This window comes from Leuresthes tenuis, unplaced genomic scaffold (assembly GCF_036924035.1).
Source record: "Leuresthes tenuis unplaced genomic scaffold, fLeuTen1.0.hap1 SCAF_23, whole genome shotgun sequence".
NCBI classification, from domain to species: domain Eukaryota; kingdom Metazoa; phylum Chordata; class Actinopteri; order Atheriniformes; family Atherinopsidae; genus Leuresthes; species Leuresthes tenuis.
In genome coordinates, this window is record NW_027325377.1 from 15010772 (window position 1) to 15035779 (window position 25008).

Sequence of the window (25008 nt, forward strand, 5' to 3'; positions counted from 1 at the left end):
TGGTGACCATTTTCAATGAGTCACTGAACCATTATCTATGACTACATCAAGCATAAAAAGGGACCCGATTCCTTACCAGTTTTAAATAGCATCTTAAGGTACTTTTATTAATAGAATCCTGTCACAGGGATACATGACTTGTTCCCATTTCTTCAGTTGCATCTATGAATAACATGCCAAAGAATATCCGGATTGAGACATTTTTGCCAACAAGGTGATCCCCAAAGCTGAATATTTGGCATATCTCAGCCTGATGAGCAGTATGTCCTTAAAAAAATTTGAGGAAACTGGACAAGTGGAGGACAATAGAAGTGTTTTTGCCTTTAATGCTGTTTTCACACTCATATTTGCATGTTTCAGTAAACTGTTTTTACCGTTTCCCAGGCAACATACAGTATAACAAAACGAGGGGTGGCTCGATGCTTTTGCGCAATACTTTACGTAACCTGAGAGTTAACGTTGGAGACTTTCACTCAAGCGTTACGTGGGACAAATGCTTTACCGTTTGCTGTGAAACTGATTCAATAAATCATCTACAAATGAACAGCTTCATATGAAATGCTTTTTACATACATGTTACACACAAGGCAACACATTGGACGTGTCTGAGTATTACATTTCCCAGTAAAAGTGCAAGTGCTCCACACATGACATGACACTTTCAACCAAACTATTTAAAAAAAAAATGATACTATATACAATTTTTCATAGTTTTCAGTTGATGAAATAAGACTTTGATCACAAAGACGGACATTTTCTTTTCGGTTTATGGTCCCCGTAAGTCTAATAAGTACCTAAAGACTTAAATAATTGGCAATCAAAAAAGACTGAATCAGATCTCCTATGTTTTAAGTACATATAAAATACTAAAATTAAAAAAAATATATATATTCAAATTCTGATTCACTTTTTCCACACCAACTAACATCATTTTGAAACCATTCATGCTTATGAGTCCAGAGGGAGCAGCTTTCACCACCGGCCTGTAGGGGGCACCGTTAAGTCACAAAAACCACAAGCCGCTGTTCACTCAACTTCGTCCTCGTCGCTTTCAATGGTTGCCTCCTGCGAGTTAAAGAGGGGAACATTTTAGTCATTTTCACTTTTAGAATCATCATTGGTCAATCCTGTGGTTCCAGAGAGGTACACGTACGTATCCACCCTGCTGCTGCGCCCAGGCGGAGTAATAGTCCTGCAGGTATCGGGCTCCATGGTGAAGCAGGTGGCTCATGGGCGGCGTGTAGACTGTTGAGAGACGATTGGTGATCTGAAGAAGGAAAAAAAAAAAAAAATAAAATAAAAAGTTCAGCCAAAATACACATTTACTTTCATTTTGAATGGGACATGAAATCCTGAGTTAATCTGCTCAGTTTATCAGACATTCACTTGCAATTTTGACTGCCATTTAGGTGGTGGCATTCACCTAAAGGGTACATATTATTGGGAGGGGCAACGACTAAAAATATATTGTAATACTGTATAGAATGTGGTTTGTTATTCAAAAGTGATTTAAGTGGTCAGCAAGCACAGTCCATTTAACCTGTTCTCTAGTTACTTTCTGTAAATTCAGACGACCTCCAGCTGTGTGGATGAGAGGTGTTAACCCTCACCGAGCACCATGTAAAGATGTTGGTCTCCAAATTCAATTCTCTCATGACGTTAATATATGCAAAATGTTTCAATGTTATGTTGTGTACATCTCTGGCTCGGTCCAGATAGGAAAGCATCGTTTATCAGCATCTGTTGCTAAGTTACAGCTACAATGCTAAAGCGTTTCCCACTCTGTGATTAAACAAAGAGGTATTTTGACCGAAGCCTGTCTCAAAATGACCTCAAGACATTGTATCAAGTTGTTGAATAAAGTTTCTGAACACTTTTCTACCTTTATAGAAATCTGAATGAAACTCCTTTAGATCACTGTTGTTCTACAGGCTTCGCTTTCATATCTAGCCCGTTTCATGTCAAAATAAATACATTTTCACTCTGCCAGTTGAAAATGGAGCAAAAAAAGTTTGTTCTGACCTCACAAGTGACGGCAATCTGAGTTTTAGGCGACGCTTGCGGTACCAGATCGTCAGCGTTGGCGCTTCTGTAGCCTATCCTCGTCAGGAAGGTGTTCATTAGCCTCCTATAGAAGCTGTAGTTGAAGAAAAGTTCTGGGGATATATTGGCTTCTTTCATCTGTGTGGGGGGGGGGCACAACAAACAGGTTCAGTTTAGCGTTTTTAAAAAAGCAAGGAAACAGATGCCTTCACACAGTAGACGAGACATTCATATCAGAAGTGCTTCTGCACTGATGAATAATCTAAAGAATGTTATCACAAGCAGTAAAAAGAATTTGATCCATGAACCCTGGATCTGCCTGATATGACGGAGTATGGCCGTCTATGGATTATTCAGTCCAGTAGGAAACATCGTTATGAAATATAAATGGGCAATAAACAACTTCCACACGTTAGCCATAGACTCCCAGACGCCAACAGAAACAGGTTCCTTACCTTTTCGTTCAGTCTGTCTCCGGACTCCCTCAGCAGCAGACCTATGATCTTCTCCACCTCATCTAAGAAAACATAAAGCTAGAAATCACAACCAAAAACCATGGCAGTTCAAAGTTTTGACGACTAAGATTCAATTCTTCTCAGTCGCGTGACACAAATAGACCTCAAACAGGAAATCTGAGCTGCTCACCGTATTGAAACCACCGAATTCAAAAGCTGTGTGACCGAGCCGCACTGAAAACACCGAAAAGAAGGAAAACTCACCATCCCCGGAGTCCGTCTCCAACTCTGGAGGAAAAAACTGTATTTCGTCAGCAATCCCCGCCAGCTGGCCCGCCACCTTATCGAGCTTATCCTCAACTTTAACCAGATCTGGAGAGCCAAAAAGAAAGAAAAACAGGAATCAATACACATTCTCAGGATGAGTAATGAAAAAAAAACACCTCAGGCAGGTGATACACAAGGCCTCCCTGTAGATCAAGTAAGTCTAGTTTTGGTGTGTCTGGTCATGAGTTTGTGATGGAAAAAGATTGTTTGGAAGAAAAATCAGACCGCCGCTATAAACTGTAAACTATGAAACGTCTCTATGTGAGATAACGTCCAAACCCACCAACATTATCATGTTAATAAAATATTTCTTCTATCACCAGAATCGACCTGTTGTTTCAAGCAACTTTTATACCAAAGTGTGACTTTTTTGGGGGTTTTGGACCGTTGCCCTCGACTTCAGATAACTTCCTGTTGGGTCTTCACGCTTTATTGCTTTTTATCTTCTTATAAAAAGGGAGCTGCGGGATGATCTTTCCAGCTTATGCATGTTTTAGTTTGTCTAAGTGTAAGGACGTCTGAAACTAGTTAGACTGTTAACCAATTGGCTAAATGTCAAACTCCTGCATCTCTTAAGTGACATTTTGATTAATTTTTTTCCTTTTTCTGGTAATTTCTCACAATGGATTGAACATGTTTGATCATGATTAAAAACCACACCTTTTCTGGTATGATTTAACAGACAAAATCCAAAAAAAAACATTTGCTGTGTTTTTTTTTTTCTTTTTTTCTCCTTGGTGGTACAGTAACTCGATACTCACCATTTTCAGGAAAACATCGGTTGCTGACGACAGATAGATTTTCATCCCCTTGTTCCCTATGTTCTGGCTCTTGTTCATCTTCGTTTTCTATCTGAGGTTTGACACATTTGAAAAGAAGCGCCAGGCGTTTCCATCCCTTCTTCTTTACGCTCTTCTTCCCCCCCGTCTTACTTCCATCTTGTGCTTCCCCCGTTTCAGTCTTAGTTGGAGAAAGAGTTGTTCCGTTCGTCTCCATCAATGCGACCGGGCTGTGTTGTGAAGGCGCTTCAACTTCCTTTTTTGACCGTCTCCTCTTTGCGTAGGCCATCAAGATTCTGAACTCCACCGTGTCCTCCATATTGTCTGTGTTTGAGGTGGTTTTAGGCTCAGAGTTAGCGACGCCTGTGCGGCTGCTGTGGTTGGAGATGGGGTCGTGGATTTCCACTTGCCCGTTCGCCATGTTGGTTTATAGCCTTGAGAAAAAAGAAAACTAATTAACTCACAGGGACATTTGCACTTAAATGTGCAGTTAATTTATCTGGTTTTGCCTGAGTAGACTTTGGAATAAATAGCCATCATTTCTAATTCCCACTTGTGATTTCCTATGATGGAGAGAGTAAACATTTGAATGGAGAAACAAGACATTGAAGCGCAAACTGAAACATCTCTAATTGTCTGCAGCCCTCAAAGAACTTGCAAACCAACAAAGAAAATTCTGAAACTTTCCCACAGTGTATAAGCTGCAAATTAGCTCACCTTAAGTACAGGTCTCAAATACAACCCGTTTAAATGGGTAATTTGGTCAGATATAAGATAGCAACTACTACTTCCCTCCCAACCCCTAAAGTGACAAGTTAATTCACCACTGGGATGTTAAGTAATTACATTTGAAATGATAAAACAAAAACAGCAAATAAAAATTAAAAAAAAGATAATTTCCTACCTGATAAGTCATTCAAAGAATCACTTATCGCTGCTGATTCGTATTATATGAAGAGACTTTCATCTAATTAGTTATTTCAGCTCAACCACAGTGTTTTGTACCGTTTGTATTCTGTACACCGTAATAACTCATAATAAAAAACGTAGTTGGCTTCCGACTTGTGAATGAAAGGAAAGCGGATAAAGGGCAATTTCACTACTTTTTCTAAAAGCTGATCGCATTAGTTTGGTTCCAGCAAGAAAACCTCACTTCTTTCGACTGATCAAATTAAAACTAAATTATTCTACAGAGGCTGTAGATTCGTTAATACAACGCTTAGGAATTGTGAAAACGCAGAAAAGGGCCATTCCACTGCTTTTTTTTTTGGCATACTGGTCACCCTGGAAGAAATCCACAATAGTTTGACTGCTCACATCTGAACTGAAGTTATTCTACAGAGGGTACAGATTGATAAGCAGTAGAAACTATTGTGGATTTCATACAGGACCCAAACTTGTGCGATCATCTTGCGTAAAAAAAAGCAGTGAAATTGCCCAATAAGCCCATCCCTTTAATTCGGGAATAGGAAGCAAACTATAAAAGAGTCCTTTTTATGCTTCAACATGTAAAAAGTCTATCACACAAAACACAACTAAAGCTATCACAAAATCAAGTTACATTTCTCTTTTCTTCATATTAGCGTAAAAGTTATCAATTATATGCTCGTCTCAAGTCAGTTTGGTTCGTGTTTCTATTGTTTAGCCTAATTAAGCGTCGAACCCGATCATGCCGAGACATGTATCGCAGGTTATTTGCTTTAATAAGAGATGACAGCCTGAAAGCCGACAACTTCTAAAAGTCAAACGTAAAAAAATACTCAAATCAAAGTAATACGCCGGGTACAACTTAAAAAGCTGACAGTTAAAAAAAACTGAGGGAAGTTTGTTTACTTACTGTGAATAAAAGTTATGGACAAAGTCGAAATGTTGGCAGGTTTATACCGCGGGTTAAAATTCTCAACGACGGCCTTTCAACTGACTTTCAAATCAGTCCTCCTGGTAAATAAAATACCAAAAGACTTAAAAACAAGAACACTTACACTGCTAATAGTTTAACTTCCTCGTTCAAATCTTCGCTGTCTTCCAGCACGTACGTTGACCCAAGACAGAGTATATACTGTTTACGTCAGACGTATTTATACGCCCATTTGAAAAAAAAAAAAACTTTATTTACACCGTGACCTTGATTCGGCCACGTGAACCTTGACTTAAAACAACACAGTGCGATTGTGTTGACAGATAAATATATTTGATAAAAAAAAATGGAAAAAACAAAACAAAACTCAAGCCAGGGATATGAATAAATAATAATAGTAGTCTTAATGTAAAGTTCCCTAAACAACCAAAAGAGAGGTTTTGTTTTAGAAAATGTACAATCGTGTAAATAAAATCGATCAAGCAATAGGATCACAATGATTTCTGTGTATATTCTTTTCAATTAAACAAGTACAAAAACATAAAAGCTAACGTTTATGTGGCGTTCCAGACACTATTTACTTTTAGATTTGAAATATATATATATCACAAATCATACAACCACCTCGTGATCCTTTCTGTCAAATATATGACTCATTTATTACTTGCCGTCTCAGGGCAAACAACATTTGGAACCCAAGCTGAAAATGAAACTAGTAGCAATGATTTAGCAAAAATGTCTTGTGACATGAACAACAAAGAGAAAGAAAATATGTCAGATTTCTCAACTGTCTGCCCTGATTTTTCATTAACACTGTTTGTAACTATAGTAATGAGGTAATTATATTTACCAAAAGTTTGATTAAGAGTAAAGAGTGGGACAAAAAACTAAACTTAATCGTCTTCATTGACATCTGTATAATTAGAGAAAAAGGCAAAGTATAATAATAAGTGGATGAGATGGAGGAAGTGTACTTTCTTGCTGCCCTTTCAGTAAATACAGTCTTAAACCACTAATGCAACACACAGTGTCTCTATTGAACAAAACACCTGAAACAAATGCAGGCTTGATCTGATAAATGTTCCTGTTTTCAGACTATTCCTCAGACATCAGATGGTAACGTGACATCACACAAGACTAAGTTTCAGATTAACACAATGAAACATGATATGAACCTGCTCATTTTACACCAACTCAAGTTCTGTGGTGTGCGCTAGATCCAATCTGAGTTTCATCTCAATGTTTCCGTCAGGACAGACATGAAGGCCTAAAATGTTGCCAGATGGTAAACTGCTCCACCTGCTAACAAACACAGAAAATTCCAGAACATCTACAGAGAATTGTGATGCGTCACATTTCGATGACAGGGTGCCGTTAATTTAGGAAACTCCACAGTCAGCCTCAGAATGTTTGGCTTAACCACTGATTGAGAAATATCACAGTCATGTGAGAGTTGGTTTATTTAGCAAAAAAGTCAGACAAGGTTATATTCTTTGGGTATTTACTAAAGTGCTTGTAAACCTTAAAATGTGGTGAACAAGCAGGCTGTGTATGTGTGTGTGTTTTTAAAGTCAAATCTAATTATCAAGGAGAAACTGAAGGTTAAGAACCCTATTACAGCCATTATTTTTTGATATGTCAATAGGAGAGTACATTCTTCAGTAAAGGTGTCTGAGTAGTAAGTAGCTGCTGGTGGGATGACAGCAACAGCAGTTGTATTGTTATAATAAATTTATATGCAAAAGACTTACATGCAAGTAGTGTCAGTCCTGGAATGACCGAATAATCAACAATCGACAATTTACGTGAATCATAAGGCATCTGCACAATAAAAACAAAAATTGATGATCAACTTCTCTTGCTGTCAAAACTGCCAGCGTGAGGGACTTAGAACCCCACCTGACTGGTGGCTCAGTGAAAGAACAAAGAAAAGGTTGGGTTAAGCCTGCATTACCAAGCTCAAATTTGGTATGCACATTAAACATGCCTGTAATTTAATTTCAATTCCAGTAGATTGCTCTAATGAAAAAAATGCAGTGTATTGTTGTTAATACTTACCATTATGCAACTACTTTGTATATTTCAGGCCTGAAAGCAGCAGTGTTTGTCCACCACTGTGACTGAAATAATTCAATCACAACATTGATATTTGATGTTTCCAGTTAGTGATCAATGGACAAATTGCCATGAATATTAGCATTTGTTTTCTGTTTCTGCTGTTAGATTTTTCTTTATTGTCCACCGTTATTCGGCACAATGGGCATTCAGTCCTTTGATTCAGCTCTGCTTTGTGTTTGGAACAAATGAACAAATAGTTCCATATATCCGCTTAATGAGCATATTAGCATGCTAACACCAATATGTTAGCATTGTATTAGCTTATGGTAGGGTGCTAACAAATATAGGTTAAGCTAAACATAAATATTATAGCACTGTTACTGTGACCATTTTCAGAAAAAAATTAATATTAATTTATTAGCATTGTTATTGTGAAACTTTTTCGAGGCTGAAAAATACTATCAAACAAACATTAAGCACGAACATTTAAACAATGTCGCGATAGAGATGTTAGCATGTTATACAAAGCCTGTTGTTAAACATCACTATGTTACCTTTGTTAATGTGAGCATGCTACCAAATTAAGTGAATATATGTGGAGCATGTTAGTTAGCAAAGATGTTAACCTTTTACCTGCTGAATAAGTAATAGGTCAGAACTGAGACTAATTAAGTTGAAAGCTAAAAGACAATAAACAAAAACAAATTATAAACCTGTTAGCTTTGTCTTGGTGACCATATTCGCCAAGCAAATATACACCTATATCTGTTATATCATGGAACTCTGAACGTGATAGCATGCAAAAAGGTGGTTAATATATACATAAATATATATTTTTTTTTTTACTGCACTTTAGCATTGTCACCGTGAACAATGCCACAGTAAACATGTTGCCATATTGAGCAAAGAGGGTATATATGGGTGACTGTGGAGGGGAAGAATGATTGTCCTTTATTGTTTCAATCCCAAACTTTCCAAGTATGAAGTATTGTTGGCCAAGATACCAAAGCTCCACATTGCCCTCAGTAGCTATGTTCACATGAAAAAAAATGTCTGGACTACTGTAATGTACACTTAGTTGGGTGTCCAAATAATTCGCTGAAAATCTTTCAGCTGTACTTACTGGTACCCTCATCAGATTTCCCCCATCATGGCCTCTTTTTGTGAAATTTGAATACAATAGATATAATATTTAAAGTCCCCAACACGCCCACAAGAACTCTTGTGTTCTGACTGCAGACTTATTTATAGTTACCAGAATTTTCAGGGGCTTTCAGTTTTGAGTTACGAAATGCAGACAGTCTCCCTGTAAAGAACAAACCTAAAACACATTTTTTTAAGAAAAAGCTTTGCGCACTAGTTGTTATGCATATTTTGAGACCTCTTATTTTTCTAAACATTTTTGTGTTCATTTTTATTTCTACAGTTGATTGTTTTTTTCAGCATGTTTCAACTTAGTCAGCATGTTCAACGGTCCGTAACATCTTTAATATTGTCGGACCAGTTCAGTTTGGCTGCCACCGAGTTTCTACCTCAGAAACGTTTTGACTCACCTTACCTCCGTGTTGCAAGTGTGCGCCGTGAGAAACACATTGTCACTCTTAACAGGACTAATAACCTGATTAGAAGTGGTCCGTATCAACACAGGTAATGTGTTTCTCCCTTTTGAGCTGCTTTGGACAAAAGCATCTGCCAGATGAATAATGTAATATTTGCTAAACATGAACATTTTAGCACTGCTGTTGTGATCATTTTATTGTTGTGATACTGCTAAGTAAAAAAAATTGATGTCATACTCGTTGAACATCAACATGTAGGCACATTTGGAGAATATATGTTAAACATCAAGACCTTAGCGGACAGTGTGAACATATTATTGTATCATACAAAGCAAACATTTTTTTTAAATATTAATATCACATTAATATTTTCGCACCGTCACTGTAAGCATGTTGGGATGCTGTGAGAGGTTTAGTTTATTCACATAAACTGTCAACTGTGTAAGTGTTACTGACATAAACTAAACCTAAACATGTCAACATTGTTACGATGATATCTGTTATCATTTGACAAATTGCTGCTTAGTCTTTAGATTGGAGATGTGTTTGATGTACAGTAGTTTATTTGACATATTACCGACTCTGTACTGCAAAGATGATCTTTTTATATACAGTACACATACAAAACTATAATAACGTAAATACACGTGTGGTTTAGTCAGCCTGCTGATGCTCTTTTCTCAATAAAGAAGGATGAAAAACATTCAAATCATGAACTGCGAAGCCTCCTCTGAGCCACCATTGATTAAAATGTCAGATGAAGATGTGTCTTTGTTGTAGATAAAAGAGGAAACCACAGCAGTAACGGCAGCAAAGGGGAAATTCCCCAACACTCAAAAGGGAAATAAAGTCAGAGACAAAAAGCAACAGCATCACAAATCCTTTAAACAAATTAATAAAACAACAAACTTCAAGTAATCCCGTCATCATCATCATCATCATCAGCAGCAGCAGAAAAATAAAATACAAAAGCAAAACAAAAACATTCAACACATGCCCAACCTAAGAAGAAACTTAGCTATGAAACTTTTAAAAGTATAATAATAATTTAACAGTTTCAACAACAATAATGCCATTCTTTATGCCATTACCAGAGAACAAGTCCCAAGGAGGTAAGAAAATGCCATGCATAAATAACTCTGATGAGACACAATTTAATACAAAGTCATGTTTCTATTAAATAGAAAGAGTGATGAGAAGCAAGTGTGTATGCCGTTTGAAACGGGCCTGGCCCCAGTCGCCTCATAGAAAAATGTCGTCACTAGTCACAGATAGTTGAGCGCAAATAATTCTTTTACACACGTTTTGTCTATTTTTAAAAGGAAGCTCTCTATGTTGGGTATCTGACAGCCGGAGCCATCGCGGAAGTCCTGCTTTGTGGAAAAGCAATGAAGCCATTTTTCCAGGATAAATCTCTTTCAAAAGTGTGAATTTAGCCGAGAATTTCTTGGTTTTGGAAAAGTTTTGGATTAAATCCCTCATTGCGCTACTTTTTCTGTGATTTTACCACTTGAGCTGACAAGATGCGCAATGAATGGTCAATATTGCTGATTTTTCAATGCGACGACATGAAGCTGTGGAGGTTATGATAGTTTGAGCCATAACAATGGTGAAACAGGAGGTTATATTTATCAATAAGAAAGGTCAGCTTTATTTCGGTAGATTTTAAAGCTTCTTTCTAAGCCACAGAACGTATCACACAACAGCTTTTTCAGGCTGAGAAGCACCACCTATGAAGGGCTGATGCAATTATCCTTGTCTCCCGTTGATGTTTGCTAACTGGTTTGGAGCTAAATGTGTTGTTTAAAGTATTTAAAGGTCCATTGTGTAGGTGGAATGTAACGATCTAATGACTCAAATGGCAACCAATTTGCCCTTTGTGGTAGTAGATCTCCACCTATGACCAAGATACATTTTTTTACCCTCTAAATTTACAGAAAATCTTCCAATTTAACCGATCAGACAGTTAATGAGTTATTAGTCAATGCGTTTTTGTCAAATCCATTACAGATGTGTGACACTGATGAAAAATAAACACCGTAATATTCACACCGTGAACCACTGCAGCAGCTGGGAATCAGATTTTCAAACTAATTTACAAGACTTCCACAATGGCTGGGCAAACTTTTTTTTTTTTTCTTTCTTTCTTTCCAAATATCCCCCCACACACCCGGAAACGTTTTTTTTCTCACTAAAAATAGAAGTTTACAACAGTTTATATCGTTGGAGAGCTCACAGGGTTGTTTCAGCCGTTTGAAATACATGCATACAAAAGAGAGAGAGAAAAAAATTAAAAATAACAAGACAATCATGAACTCAACCGGCACTGAAGTAACATTGAACATTCAATACTCCTCGGTGCCAATAAGTGGTCGACTATGTTTGAAACATTAATGTAATGTAAACGATTAAGAGAGAAATGCAAAGAAAAGGGACGTTATCTACTCATATTGCATTGAATATGGCTCAGATTTTTTTTTCTTTTCTCTTACTTCGTACACAAAGATGTGCACGAAAACACTCTCAGGTACACTTTGCAATTCTGCACATCTTGCACGCAAAGCAAAAAGTCGCTCGCTTTTGAATAGCTTGTTGGTTCAGGTTTGATATGGGAATGAGTCATCACCTCACCCATATGCACACACATGGCATGCGAAAAGTCCTTCAGGGTCACCAGCAGCACAAACACCTTCTGCCGCTGCCATGGAAACATTTGTGGATGCTTTTGTCTAAATTGCAGGTTAGTGACTATGGGTTATATGCCCCTTCATTCTAAGCACACTCTGGGTCAACATCCCAATGAAACACTGAATAAAGCCTTGTGTTGGTTTGCTCACTCCATACTAACTACGAGTCACGTGTCAGTAATCTGAAGATAACTTCCCAATCTCTTTTTGTCTGAAACAAATCAGCAAAAAACGTCACATTTTTGGACAAAAAGGAAACGGCTACTCTTTAAAATAGACTTGTGATCAATATTGTCATTGTGTTTCCACTGATCTGTGTCCCATCTCTCTTTTTTGTGTGTGCACATTGCATCTTAAAATTATTCTACATTCGAGCGGGCAAAGTATCTTAGAATTGAATCAGTCAAAGCTGTAATTAAAAAGAAATTTGTGTCTTAAAGCCAAAAAAAATCTTCGACTGGCACGTCGAATCCAAATAAATGTGAATAATAGTGCTAAATATTCGCTTTCAACTCTCGCACTCAAACCAGACAAACTGCACAGGCAAGACATTCAGCCCATTGTGGAGTGAAATTAAAAGAACTCTCACTGATTGTTTAGGAATTTAAGGAATTTAATTAATCTACAAATTTTTAGTTTATTTGCAGCGGTGAGCATCTAGTTAGCTCAGTCAGCTCTATCCTGTGCTTTTATCCTGCAATTTCCCATTTTCAATCAGCCTTCATTCCCCAAAAGTCAAAGAAAAGAACATTTTGAACCAAAGGAGTGAATTCCATTAAGCACAGAAGGAACAAAAAAGTTGCCTCAGGCCTTCTGCGAAGATGATTTAAGAAACTTTAAAAGAAACAGTAAAGCAAGGGGGGATTATGGGAAGAAAAAAATCCCGAACGCTGGAACTTTTCATAGCCAAGTGAAAACCATTTGCCACCTGAGAAGACTAATTCTCTGTTTGTTTTTCTCCGGGAAAGATCCTGGAGTGGAAAACAGGGGGGATATGTCGAAGCACATTCTGTGCTTGTTCTGTTTGTGTTTTTTTTTGTTTTTTTTAAAAACTTTTATGAGCTGCGTAACTGTGGCTCACTGGTGACTCAGACGATGAATGAAGCGGCATGTGATAGAGATGCTGTCATTGCATACCTGGGTATGAAAGTCATAGAAATCGAAAAGGTGTGAGAAAACAAACCATGTGATAGATCTCGGGAACATAAGCGAACTCGATATGACACCACGTCAGTGCATTTTCTTTGGCACGCAGGTTTTATGGGATAAATATAACATTTCTACCTATAATTTGACCTTTTTTTGTGTGTGACTTAATAAACACACCTTCAACCACTGTAGAAGTCTTGCTTGAGTATAATACGACCAAAACAACTCCATTACAAGACGAATAGCAGAGCTCACGATGTGTGTTGAAATTGCACTTGCATCCTGAACTGTTTAAAAGTAAGACAGTCAGTCAATCAATCAATCAATCAGCACAACCAATAAATAGAATATGAATAAATAAATACAAATAAATAGTTGACCATTAAAATCTCCGCTGCAGTGCTGCCGTGAGCTGAGACAGTTCACTCTTCTGGTTGGTCTCTGCGTCGCCTGAGTCAGTTCCAGACTCATTTTAAACTCTCGTAACTACCAGTTAGTCTCCGCTACGAGCGTGTGCAGAGTCCAGAGTCCAGAGTGCAGAGAGAGAGAGAGAGTGTGCCTCAGACAGCAGTCTCCAGGTCCTCCTGTGTGGTGGCAGATGACACATGCTGTTGGGAACTCAAGTAGGTCGCCAGCTCAGAGTCTCCCTCTGCTTGGTCCGCAGGAGTCTTCCCCTGGTGGACACAGGTGAAATTTTATGTTAAAGGTCATCCTAGGATATTCGAAGCTGGTGTATTTCCCGTAAATGTGTTCGTTTTTGCTCTGTGACTCATGTATTTTGCACGTAGTTCCTCTGAAGAGAAATTTAAAAAACAATAAAGAGAACCTCCAAGCAACCAGCAAGCATGGATGACAATGTAAACCAAATATTTTCAAATGACTCCTCTTTGAGTGTCTACTTACCTGAGTTTTTACAGGAACACCCATTTAACTGCTACACCAGTGTAAAAGATAAAAGATGTTATCGTGTTCAACTTAAGTCCTTTTAAGATACCAGTCCAGCCTGATGTCAAATTTGAATACTTGTTATGAAACCTCCAAAAAAAAACAGTCGAACAACAAAGTTATGGCGAGGAGCTCTACATTTAAAAGGAGTCAGTTGAAGTGGTCTGGACATCTGGTTAAGAAAGAAAGCCCAACAGCAACATGGTTATATCCACACCTCAAAAGCACCTGCGTCCTTGTTGCCTTCCTGCTTGGCTCCCTGACAGCAACAAAGACAGCTTAGCAGTGTATTGGAGGTAATAATAAAGGTGCTTTCAATGTATCATGTCAATTTAACGTCCCGGTAAGTGGATTTCAGAAGAAATGTGTTCATTACACCGTCCGTTAGCTTGTTGGTAAGCATGTGACATATAGTACATTCTCATATCCAAGACACTAACAGTTTAACTGTAGCCCCAGGAGCACTTCGCTGTAACCCCAAGTGAAGTAGACTTAATCTATATGCCAAAAAGCCCAACTTTTGCTCTAAAATCGCCCCCCCCAACATTTTCTATCTTTATCCTCCCTCCGTTTGCTGTCGCACTCTATAAGTTACATTCAAATAAAAGAAAATACAGCAAAAAGAAAGTGGCTGTTGTGTATTCGTGTTTTGTGCACTCACTGGTTTCGGTTTTTAGATTTATTTTTAATCTTTATTATGTCTTATTATCCCTCGTGATCACAACTACTGAATGCAGCATTGAACATTGACAGGACAGTGAAACACACTGAGAACACACTCTGAAGGCCAACAAAGTCGTTTCCCTGTATATCATTTACAGGGAAATGAAATACAGGTATGACTCACCTGAGCGCTGCAGACACTTAGGCATCGGTTTTGTTTACTGTGATTTGTGTACCTGGAAATTGGTCTTCTCCAGCGAAGCGCCGGCCTCCACCAGTAATCGACACACTGCATGCTGCTTCTCTGAGGCTGCTTTGTGCAAGGCAGTTTCTCCCCTACAGAAACACACACACAAACAGTCAATGAACATCTTTGTAAAAAAACAAGCCCGTATGTGGTTCTTGGTACCTCAACCGCACTGACGTGCAGCAAAAGGAAGCGATCATTAAAACCACTCAGTACTACTGTGATCTAAAAATTCCCACACAATCAGAGGATGTGATGTTGAACCATTACTTTATGTGCAGTGTGTCTATACAGTGTAAAATATACTTTATACAGGGAAAAAAATGTGACAATGCAAAGTATGCAACATACTTCTCTCTGTCTGTTAAATCCAGAAGAACCTTTGAGCCTGAGGAAGAAGAAACACAGGAAACATAAAACACCCATGTGGCTTTGCTTTTGCGCCACAGTGTGAAAGTCACAGCAGACAGAAATTCTGCATTCAACACATTCTTCTCCTTTGTTTCCGACAAAGCCCTCGGCTTGCAGTGACACAATTCGTTAACCTAAATGCACAACAGCGTACGGCGTGCTCTCACCTTGTTTCAGTATGAAGCTGACCAGCTCCGGGTGTCCGTTCTGGGCGGCTATATGTAACGCCGAACGGCCTCCAGAGTCCCTCACCAACAAACTGATACCTCGACGCACACATTCTGACATCTGGAGGGAGTGACAGAAAAAAAAAAAATATATATCGATTTTCAAAAATAGAAAACAAGCCCTTTTCTATATCTTCAACTTTGTTTTTATTCGAGACAAACCAGGACCCCCATCTAACAAAAATAACTTAAAACTTACATCTCGGAGGTTTTGTTTTTCACAAAGTACCTAAAACTTTTGTTTTGACTAGTTACTAATCGGTTTAATGAATTCTATGTTGAAATTCAGATGACAAAATTAGTAATTTTACATAACAGGGGGGAGTACTCTCTGCTCTAACAGTGAACTTTTGTTGGCGTGATGCTGTCGCTATGACTACTGCGTCAAGAATCATAAAAGGCAGCAAGATCGAAAAGGTCCTCATTGAACATTATACGAAAAGATTCTGAAAAAGAAACTTCCAAAGTTAATTCAAAATCCTTGTCCTTACTTACAAAGCTCTCCAAAAACAGTCTCTATCACACCTTAAGGACCTTATAGTCCCATATTTTCGTCACAGAGCAATTTGCTCTTAAAATGCTGGCTTGCTTGCGGTCCAGAGAGTTTCCAGGAGTAAAATGATGGGGCAGAGCCTTCAGCTATAAGGCCCAGCTCCCGCTTTGGGTTCGGGAGGTGAACACTGTCTCTGCTCCTTTTTAATTAGGCTTACAGTAAAGCCTGGCCCAACTAATTTGAATCCTCCAATTAGTTATCCTGACACTTATGAGGTCATAATGATCATCATGTGATGATTATAGGCTCCACTTCTCTCTTTTTTATTTTATACTACTATAAAAAATAAAGTTTCTGGTCTTCCTGTCAACATTTTTAGAATATTTTGTGTGGTTTACTGCCCAGGTTTATTGTTAGTACAAATAAAAGTACGTGTTCCTGTAATATTCACAGTAGGAAAGTCCCACTGTAAGTTGCTGTTAAAACCATCCAGACACTCGAGTGTTGTCTGATGGTGAGTCTGTGCCTAATCATTGCTACTTTTGGTTTAAGAGACTGCAAATGTAATGACAAACAGGTCAAACTTGTTTTAGAAGCTAATCTTTTACAGTAGGTGACTGTACTTTACCATGGAAAGATCCCCGGTACGAGCGGCAGTCAGAAGTGCTGCAGGCAAAAAAGAAAAAAGAAAAAAAAGTATAGAAATGAATCATTCATAATCATAATCAAATTAATCATCGCCACAGGATGAGGCTTCGACGGACAGGTTTCTGCAGACTTTCCTTTGACAGTTTCCTTTAACAACACATTTTCTTCTTTTTCACAATTACCTGCCTTGATGTTGTTGATTACACACTTTTCATACTCACAACAGGAATGATCCTACGAGTGTTTTTGGAGGGAGACTTTTTATACCTTCAGTTTCACTTTCAAATAATTCACTTGATTGAGTCATCAAGTGTTTCAAAGTGATATTAGAATATTCACTGATCTTATCTGACTGTACCCGCACTGGATGCATGATAGATGGATTAAGTTTTCAGACTATATGCAGGTAAATAGTCATTTCTAAAAACAGACCGGAGTCGAAAATCCCGACTGATCGCTTCCGTCAAAATAAAAGCGTACTCAGGAACAGGAACAAAGAGTGAGGAAGAGCAACAACAGGCATGTTAAACTGGAGAGTACCAGGAATTCCATTGAATTAATAACACAACAACAAGGAAACAATAATAAGTGTTTCTCTCTTCTTCTGACGTGTTAAAGGACTTTACAAACCTGAACATTAACCGCCTGGAAACCGTTACGCTGTCTTATTGCGGCACGCCTAAATATGCTTGGACAAGGTGAATACTTTCCATAGAGAACATGAGGAAATGTCGCAAAGCCATGGGAAGCAAAAGTGTAGCAAAGTACAAGACGTGACACTTTCAATTTCTAAGAAGGAAATATTTAAACTACAGACGTTTTAAAAAACAGGTGTGTGTGTGTATGTGTGTATTTATGCGTGCACTATACCTTGTTCATCAGGTGTCAAGGGAACACTGAAAGAAGACAATAAAGACTGATTTAATATGTGGCTACTTTATGTAGATAAAACAGTATTCTAAATCTATCTAGCACGATTTAAAAAAATAAAAATAAAAAAAGAGATAAAAGTTCCTTCTTTAACTCATTTAGAGCTGCGATGCCTCTTTCATCAGTCTGTAAGATGAGACCCGAAGTATCAATCTCTCAATCGATCATCTGTTCTGACGGTCATAACATATAGTAACAGTAAACTTTCATCTGAGGACTTGGTGCTTTTCTATTTGCTGCAGCCCTAATAAGACTACCTTTATATTGATCTCAAATAATGATTTAGAAAATATTTGTTTTTCAGTCAAGAGTATACCTTTGCAGCTTCTTACACACGTAGATTACATCTGCTGCAAAAGCATATTCATAAAGGGATTACTTGGGTTATCTTTTTACTAGCCATTAATCCAAGTTTGTACTCATTGGCTCCCCCTACAGTTGTGTACAGATGTAACAACACAGTCATTAAAACAAAAATCTCTGAGTCCAATGAGACACACAACCATGCACGCTCACACTCACTCCTAGGGACAATTTAGAGTCACCAGTTAACTTGACGTGCATGTTTTTGGATGGTGGGGGAAGCTGGAATACCCAGAGAGACCCCACACATACACAGGGAGAACATGCAAACTCCACCCAGAAAGTCCCTCGGATTTGAAACCTGGAACCCTCTTGAGGCAACACTGCTAACCACCACACAACCATGCAGGTCACATGTGAAGCATACACATGAATTTGTTGTCATGTTGATGAGGTCACAAGATGCCATCAAAATCCCATAATAATGTCAACGAACAGAAAACAAAACAGCGTGGTGTTTTTCACTTGATAAGACATAAGACAGTAAAAATGGATGCAAGAACACAGGCACAGAATCTTAATATCATACCATTTATCATTACTTAATGCTCCAGTGTGTAGGATTTAGTGACATCTAATGGCAGAAACTGCACACAGTTGGTTCATTTTAGAGCCAGGGTTTCATCACTCATCTGATTCTCAGCTTGATCTGTGTAAGGACACAACAATGCTGGGCTGACCCGCCTCTGTTTGGGACGAGTGAATTACGAGAGTTAAACGAGCGGGTTAACGAGGATGTCTTTTTTGCTTCAATAAGATGCAACTCAGGTGTGAGAGAGGCTCGGATCTCTTTTGGGTTGCTGCCGTGACACCACGAGGCAACAAGGTGGAGCAAATAGGAGGGAAACCTGCTGGGTTTTGGGTTGAAAATTGCCAAAATTAGCTATTTGAATCCAAAACCCAGCAATTCTCATTTTCACACAATTTAAAATCAACGAAAACTTGTTATGAATACTAAATCTTGTTTCTGCCAGTGGATTAGAACATCTGTTACTTAGGTTCCTACACATTATCTTTTTCAAAATGCCAAATTTTTCCAGAAGTTTTGATTTTTTCGTACACTTTTTAACATCTGAATCCAATTATGAACGGATATGTTATAGTCTGATGATATAAAGCATAATGTTACCAAACATTTGCGAAAGACTGTAGCTTTTGGGACTGTAGCCCATGCCAGTCCACCAAACCATTCTATTAAAGCTGCAATGAGTAGACTGTAAACAAGACAGAAAAAGCAGGAACATCTCTGCCCGAAGAGTATGTTGCAGTCGACATTGCTGTTAGTTTCCCTCAACAAAATGAACAAACAGTATAAATAACGTTCTAAATGCTGGTCAGCATTGCAAAATATGTTCCTCAGTGTGACCTGCTTTTAAAAGGCTACTCTCTCACCCAGCTGTGGGCTCCACCACCAGATCAGGCATCCCAGTGGATGAGCCCTGGCTACCCACTGGTCCCTCGTGGTCCAGGATGAACACCTCGTCCTGGCATATTTCTGTCACAAAGTGGAGGTGCTCCTGCAAATGCAGAGCGGGACAACGGCAGAGTGAGAGGAGGCAAATTAAATCATCGGCTCAGTAATTTCTGAATACAAGTGATCATTACTCACCTGAGCCTTATCAATGCGATAGAAGCGGTCGGCCGATGTGGCTATGGAGTAGAAATTTGTATTTAAATTTGATAAAGCTTGTGTTGAGGCAATTTTCTTGCTTTTACATATAGCTGTGTGTGCAGCTTCTGCTTTCTTTTAAGAGGTGTTTTAGGAACTCACAATCCAGGAAGCTCCAGTTGGGAGACAGTCGACTGGCTGAACTGGTCCTGGGGACACCTCTGTTCTCATCCTGAAGACAAAGAGACGTACTGTCGTTCTCATTTCTTCACTGAACAAATCAATCAGTAACAGTTACAGTTACAGTAATGTAACAGGACATAACAAAGAAAAAATTATCATTTTGAACTGCTTCCTGTTGAGGAGCAGCACAGCAAATAACAAACAGACACAATCAGGGTAATACGACAGCATGTGAGTTAAATGACAAATTACATGCTAGATGGTGTGGAAATATATTTATAGTTTATAGACAGTATGAACCCAGAATAGTTAATGTTTTGTTATCAACTTTGTTTCATTTTTCAATTTCAGGCCTGCAAACACATTCAACATAAAGTCGGGATGGGCAATTTAGAGTGAAATGAGGTTGAAAATAAAGGAAAAAAAGACTACAATGCATCAAAAACTGTCAAAAACCTTTTCAGAACGTGCTGCAGGCCTGAAATTTAAAGACAGAATTATACCAACAAATCAAATTACGCGGAGGAGAAAAAACGTGAAGCATTTTGGGTTCGTTTTTTCTGGTTTTATTTGAGTTTCTGATCCCAACTTCTCTCGATTTGAGGTTGTACAGCAGGTGATAAAATTCCCAAAAATGGATTTTACCTTGAGAAACTTTTCCCACAGCTTCTCGGCTTTTTAGGTTCTATGATCGTGTTTGACTTGGATAAACTCGGATTTTTAGTGTAAAATCCTCAATGCCTTTGAAATTCAAAAATCTTGCCAGCATCTTATTTTTAGTTTTGCGGCTGAAATGATTGCAGCTTGTTTAAGACATGAGCAGCCTTTTTGTCTAAAAATGGCAATCAATTACACAGTCAACAGACCGTTTTGATAATAGAACTCTATTTCCATCACTGGACTGAATAATTTATACTTTTGAATTGTTTCTCAGGCCAGAACAGTATGACATCAAGACAGTTTGACTGTTAGAATCAGTCTTTAATGTTTACTGGCATTTTATAAACTTAATCAAGTAAAACACATTATTAAGAAATGAATGAAATACAACCAGAAAAATTTGTTCTTTAGCGCTAACCTGCGGGGTGGACTGTTTTGAGTTAATGCTAGTTAAGATTACACCACAAAACTTTTGTATCAGACATTTGTTAACTTTGTCACTTTTTTTCTCAACCAAAGAACATCCGCATTGCTGCGAATCCTTGCAAATGCAAGATGGCTGTCCAATGTTTCCTGCCAGTAATCAGCTGAGTGTCAGGAGTTGTGTCAGAGTTGTGGGATAGCTCACTGCTCGACATCGCTTCTACGACAGACTTCTAAGTCACAGTAACCAGGTCCAGCTTGGAAAAACTAACATATGGTGTCCCTCAAGGATCGATTCTGGGCCCTCTATATTTTACATATGCACATATTTTCTACTATTATCAATTGACCTTGCCTAGATTAATTAATTCTCAGTCGGTCTTGATAATATTAAGTCTTGGAAGTCCTGTTCTCATAACACTTAAATGATGGTATTAAACTCAGGAGGCACAAGACGTCCTTAATCAAAACATTAGTGTCTTATCGTTATGATCAATGTACTCATGAGTCAAATAATCTGGGAACATTGCTTGATTCTGACCATGACTTTTCCAAACATTTCGATTACATTACTAAAACTGTTTTGTTTTAACAGTACCAAAATACTGCTGACATTAGGTGATTTCTCTCAATTAACAATAGATTTCACCATTTTAGATTACTGCAAGTCATTATTTTCTTGGGCCTCCTCAAAAAAACAGCGACCCACCTCCAGCTAATACAGCATTCTGTACCTACAGTTTTGATAAAAAATTAAAAATGACCATATTTTTACTATTTTAGCCTCACTCCATTAGTCATTAAAAAATTAATAAACCTCTGTCTCATCTTTAAAACTTTTTCAAAATGGCTTTTAATCAGAGCTTGTTAATGTACCTTGCTGTTATTTTGAAGATTTATTCTCGCTCAATTTCATGGAACGTACGCTTTATGGCCGTATAGCACTTTGTGAACTCGTTTTAAAATTAAATGTCCCATACAAATAAAGCTTATTCTTCCGACCGTTGTCATTACAAAACACTTTCAGATCAAATTTAACTCAGGCAATTTTGCTGTGCTCTGCCAAATCAAACCAAGCAGAGGATCCTAAACTGTACCGTACAAATATGTTTAATAACTGGAAAAGAACATTTCTAATTTTATATTTAAGATTTTTTAATTTATTTGCAGGTGTTTTTTTATACATATGTTGTTTATATGATCATTTTTTATATTATCATAGAAATATGAATGAATATAAATGATCAAATAAACTAAAATGAATGATTGAATAGATTAATATAAATTGTCAAATAAATTAATATAAATTTTCAAATGAATTATTATAAATACATATGAATTAATTAATTTAAATATACAAAATATATTTAATCTAAACAATTATATCATATATATTCTGATTTCTAATTTCTTTTGCATGTTTTCCTCCCGTCCATATATCGTTCCTTCTTGTTTTAGCTTCGTCTTTCTTGTCTCTTGGCTTTTCAGTTCCGGTCTTGTCCTGGTAATGTGGACTTTTCATAAATGTAGATCATCCCATTTTGGTTCATATCATCTATGCTATCGGTATATGCGACCGATATATTCAGATCATCGGCTTTGACCAACATTTTTTTATAAGCCAGATAGTTATAGAAGTGGTCAATGTGGGAGTCCAAGACTTTGTGGCATATGATTGAGGACAGGCCGTAACACTGAGGTTTATCAATTCCAGGGATCAACAGTTCATGATTTGGAGCTACGTTCTGTCTGAATTCTGTCTCGTCTGCTGGACGAGGCAAATAAAGCATTATTAGATCAGGACAATTGCAACAGAATTCTTTCCTTAATTGCGAGTTGCACATGTTGCATTGTTCCTCGAGGACTCCACTCACCAATTTGTTGAGTAGACTGTTTGTGGTTTCATCACAAGTTGGAGGTGGTAGAACACAGAAAAGACCCAGGTCTGCCATGGTTTCTTCTCTGAATTGACAATTGTCACATTGCGTCACCTTGTTTACAAGCATGGTTGACTGAATACCGCATGCATTTACCCAGAACATGGCATATCTTAATAAATAACCAGCGTTGCTCTGCTTCGTCAGAAACTGTGATGGTATCTTTGTGCTTATTTCTTTAATAACTGGGAGGATTTCTTCAGGGGAGAATCTTCTACCTGGTTTGAAGAGTGCTGTTAGGAAGAATCTTCTGAATGCTGGTGTTGCTGATAAAGTTTCACATAACTCTCTGAGCTCGTTCTTCGCTTTTATCTCCGTAGCGCACAGGTTCAGAATGGATTGCATCATGGCATTCATAAAGCTGTTATTGAATGTGTTGGAAAACTTGCAGTAAAATACGGTTGGGTCTACAAAGATATCTGCCATGTCATCTGTATCACCTTCTTCTACAGCAGTACCTTCAGTGCTAAGAATCCTGGAAGGGTTGCCTTCCCTGGGTGTAGTACTGCTTTGCTCATTCAGAGGTTCTTGTTGGACAGAAGTATCTGCAGGTCCTTCAGCAGGAGGATCCTTTTGGTCAGGTCCTTCAATGGTTTCTTCATGTCCATTTGTGAGTTTGTCCTCTCCTGTAGTAGTGCCTGTAATGTTGGATATGCCTGAGGGGCTGTCTTGCTCTGGTGTGGTACAGTTTTGGTAAGCAGGAGGATCCTTTTGGTCTGAAGTATCTGCCAGTTTTTTATGTCCATTGGTGAGTTCTTCCAGTCCTGCATAAGTATCTGCAAACGCAGCAAGGCTTGAATGGCTGCCTTGTTCCGGTGTAGTATGATTCAGGTACTCAGGAGTATCCTGCTGGTCAGAAATATCCAAAGGTCCTGATGCAGTTTCTTCGTCCCCATTATCGTGTCTCACCACCTCATATGTTATGAGGAGCGCTTTGATAGTCTTAGTTGCTAAGGTTCCCAAAAGGAAACCCAGAGTTAAAATGGGCATGTTTGACTCGATCAGTGAGTGAAACAGTTAAATAATAAAGAGGCTTTTTTCTTTCAATTAGAGTGAGTGGAAATCCAAAAAGTTTGTCTTTGGCTAAAGTCGAATAATGAGAAAAGTCATAGTGGGGCATTATCTTACAAAGAGATGACATCACAGCCACTGTGACATCACATCACAATTCTAGAATGGAGTGTTGTTATGTTCATAGTGTAAGTTATTAGATATTTAGCTAAACTACATGTTTTACGTCTAATTATATGACTTTCACTTCACCTGTCACAAGCTTCTGTGCAGGCCCTTTGTGTTTTCAGAACATACAGTTCATATCAGCTCTCATATTTTCGTTTGCAGCTGCTTCATGTCTTTACACAAGTTGTAGCCCTCAGGTCCACCTTATAAAATCCTGTTGGCGTGAATGGAAATTTGTCTTGTTTAAGAGAGATAAGACACAAGCTGTTCTGTTTTTGTATGTTATTGTGTCAAAACGGACCCATATATAAAATATAACTTATATCATGTTAATCATATAATCATTCTAAAATGTAGAACAGTATCATTTTTACTCTTATGTTAAATGATCATTTATATATATTATGATAGTGCAACAGTAGAATTTTCCTTTGGAGATTAATTAAATCATGTTCTATTCTATTCTACTCTACTCTATTCTATTCTATTCTATTCTATTCTATTCTATGACAACATAAGACATTTAACAGTGTTCTTTCAGTGTTCTTTCACCATTTCCTGGAGCATTACTGCAGGACATTTTCTGCCAGATTAAATCACTTGTGTCGTTAAAATTTCACAGACACCCACAAAGGTTTCTTAAAGCAAGCTAGAGAAGTTTGTGAACCTGAAAAATGTGTACTTCGGACTGGTTCTGAAGTGTGTTGACTTCCGTCACGCACATTTCTAGGCTTGAAATTGACCCAAAGCGCTTGGGGGCTGTTTTTTTTTTTTTACTATTTTCTTAAAGCCGCGCGCCACAGTTTTTCTTTGTGGTTGCTTTAAGTTTTGGGCTTTTGTCGACGTCTTTGTGGGCTTTTGTCGACGTCTTTGTGGCCTCTTTAACTCGACGGCAAATTTGTGTGTATGGCTGTACACGTGCAGAGTTCGAATTCTCCCATAAAATCCATCTTAAAATCAAGAAGAAAGCAAAAACATATTTGATTGAAACACTAATTTTGTAATGACAGATCCCAGAGTCCAGAATTAGTTAAGCTTCATCTAAACCACTGAATGGAATTAATGTTATTTTGGTCTGCAAAATAGGAAATATTAGCTAGGAAGGATTAGATTTTAGGGGTTCAATCAATGCCCAAAGAGAGTCTTCAAGGAAACACATTCAGATGGACAAACCA

At 38.0% G+C, this 25008-nt stretch overlaps 2 protein-coding genes across 5 annotated transcripts in view; both read right to left on the bottom strand.

Moving 5' to 3' along the window:
- Positions 1-944: 944 nt before the first annotated feature.
- Positions 945-5458, bottom strand: LOC140283060 (uncharacterized). The gene is made up of 7 exons (XM_072377702.1): positions 5442-5458; positions 3587-4038; positions 2763-2870; positions 2499-2560; positions 2023-2181; positions 1154-1267; positions 945-1065 (listed from the first exon to the last, which is right to left on the bottom strand). The coding sequence occupies exons 2-7, from the start codon at positions 4023-4025 to the stop codon at positions 1027-1029; spliced, it is 921 nt and encodes a 306-aa protein (XP_072233803.1). The 5' UTR covers positions 4026-4038; positions 5442-5458; the 3' UTR covers positions 945-1026.
- Positions 5459-9620: 4162 nt separating this feature from the next.
- The window catches only part of dgki (diacylglycerol kinase, iota), a 71016-nt gene continuing 55628 nt past the window's right edge, over positions 9621-25008 (bottom strand). For all 4 annotated transcript variants that reach the window (XM_072377291.1, XM_072377293.1, XM_072377292.1 and 1 more), the window contains 9 exons: positions 19614-19683; positions 19452-19492; positions 19235-19359; positions 17420-17445; positions 16530-16567; positions 15349-15469; positions 15122-15158; positions 14760-14859; positions 9621-13589 (listed from right to left, as the gene is read on the bottom strand). In XM_072377291.1, coding sequence (XP_072233392.1) covers positions 13476-13589; positions 14760-14859; positions 15122-15158; positions 15349-15469; positions 16530-16567; positions 17420-17445; positions 19235-19359; positions 19452-19492; positions 19614-19683 — 672 coding nt within the window. In that variant the 3' untranslated portion in view covers positions 9621-13475. The remainder of the gene's footprint in view (positions 13590-14759; positions 14860-15121; positions 15159-15348; positions 15470-16529; positions 16568-17419; positions 17446-19234; positions 19360-19451; positions 19493-19613; positions 19684-25008) is intronic.

Excerpts from the sequence above, each read along its gene's own strand:
- LOC140283060 (XM_072377702.1), bottom strand. The coding sequence starts at position 4,025 with ATGGCGAACGGGCAAGTGGAAATCCACGACCCCATCTCCAACCACAGC. Across the intron at positions 2,561-2,762 it reads GGAGACGGACTCCGGGGATG|ATGAGGTGGAGAAGATCATA; the intron begins GTGAGTTTTCCT and ends ATGTTTTCTTAG. Across the intron at positions 1,268-2,022 it reads AGATTGCCGTCACTTGTGAG|ATCACCAATCGTCTCTCAAC; the intron begins GTCAGAACAAAC and ends TTCCTTCTTCAG.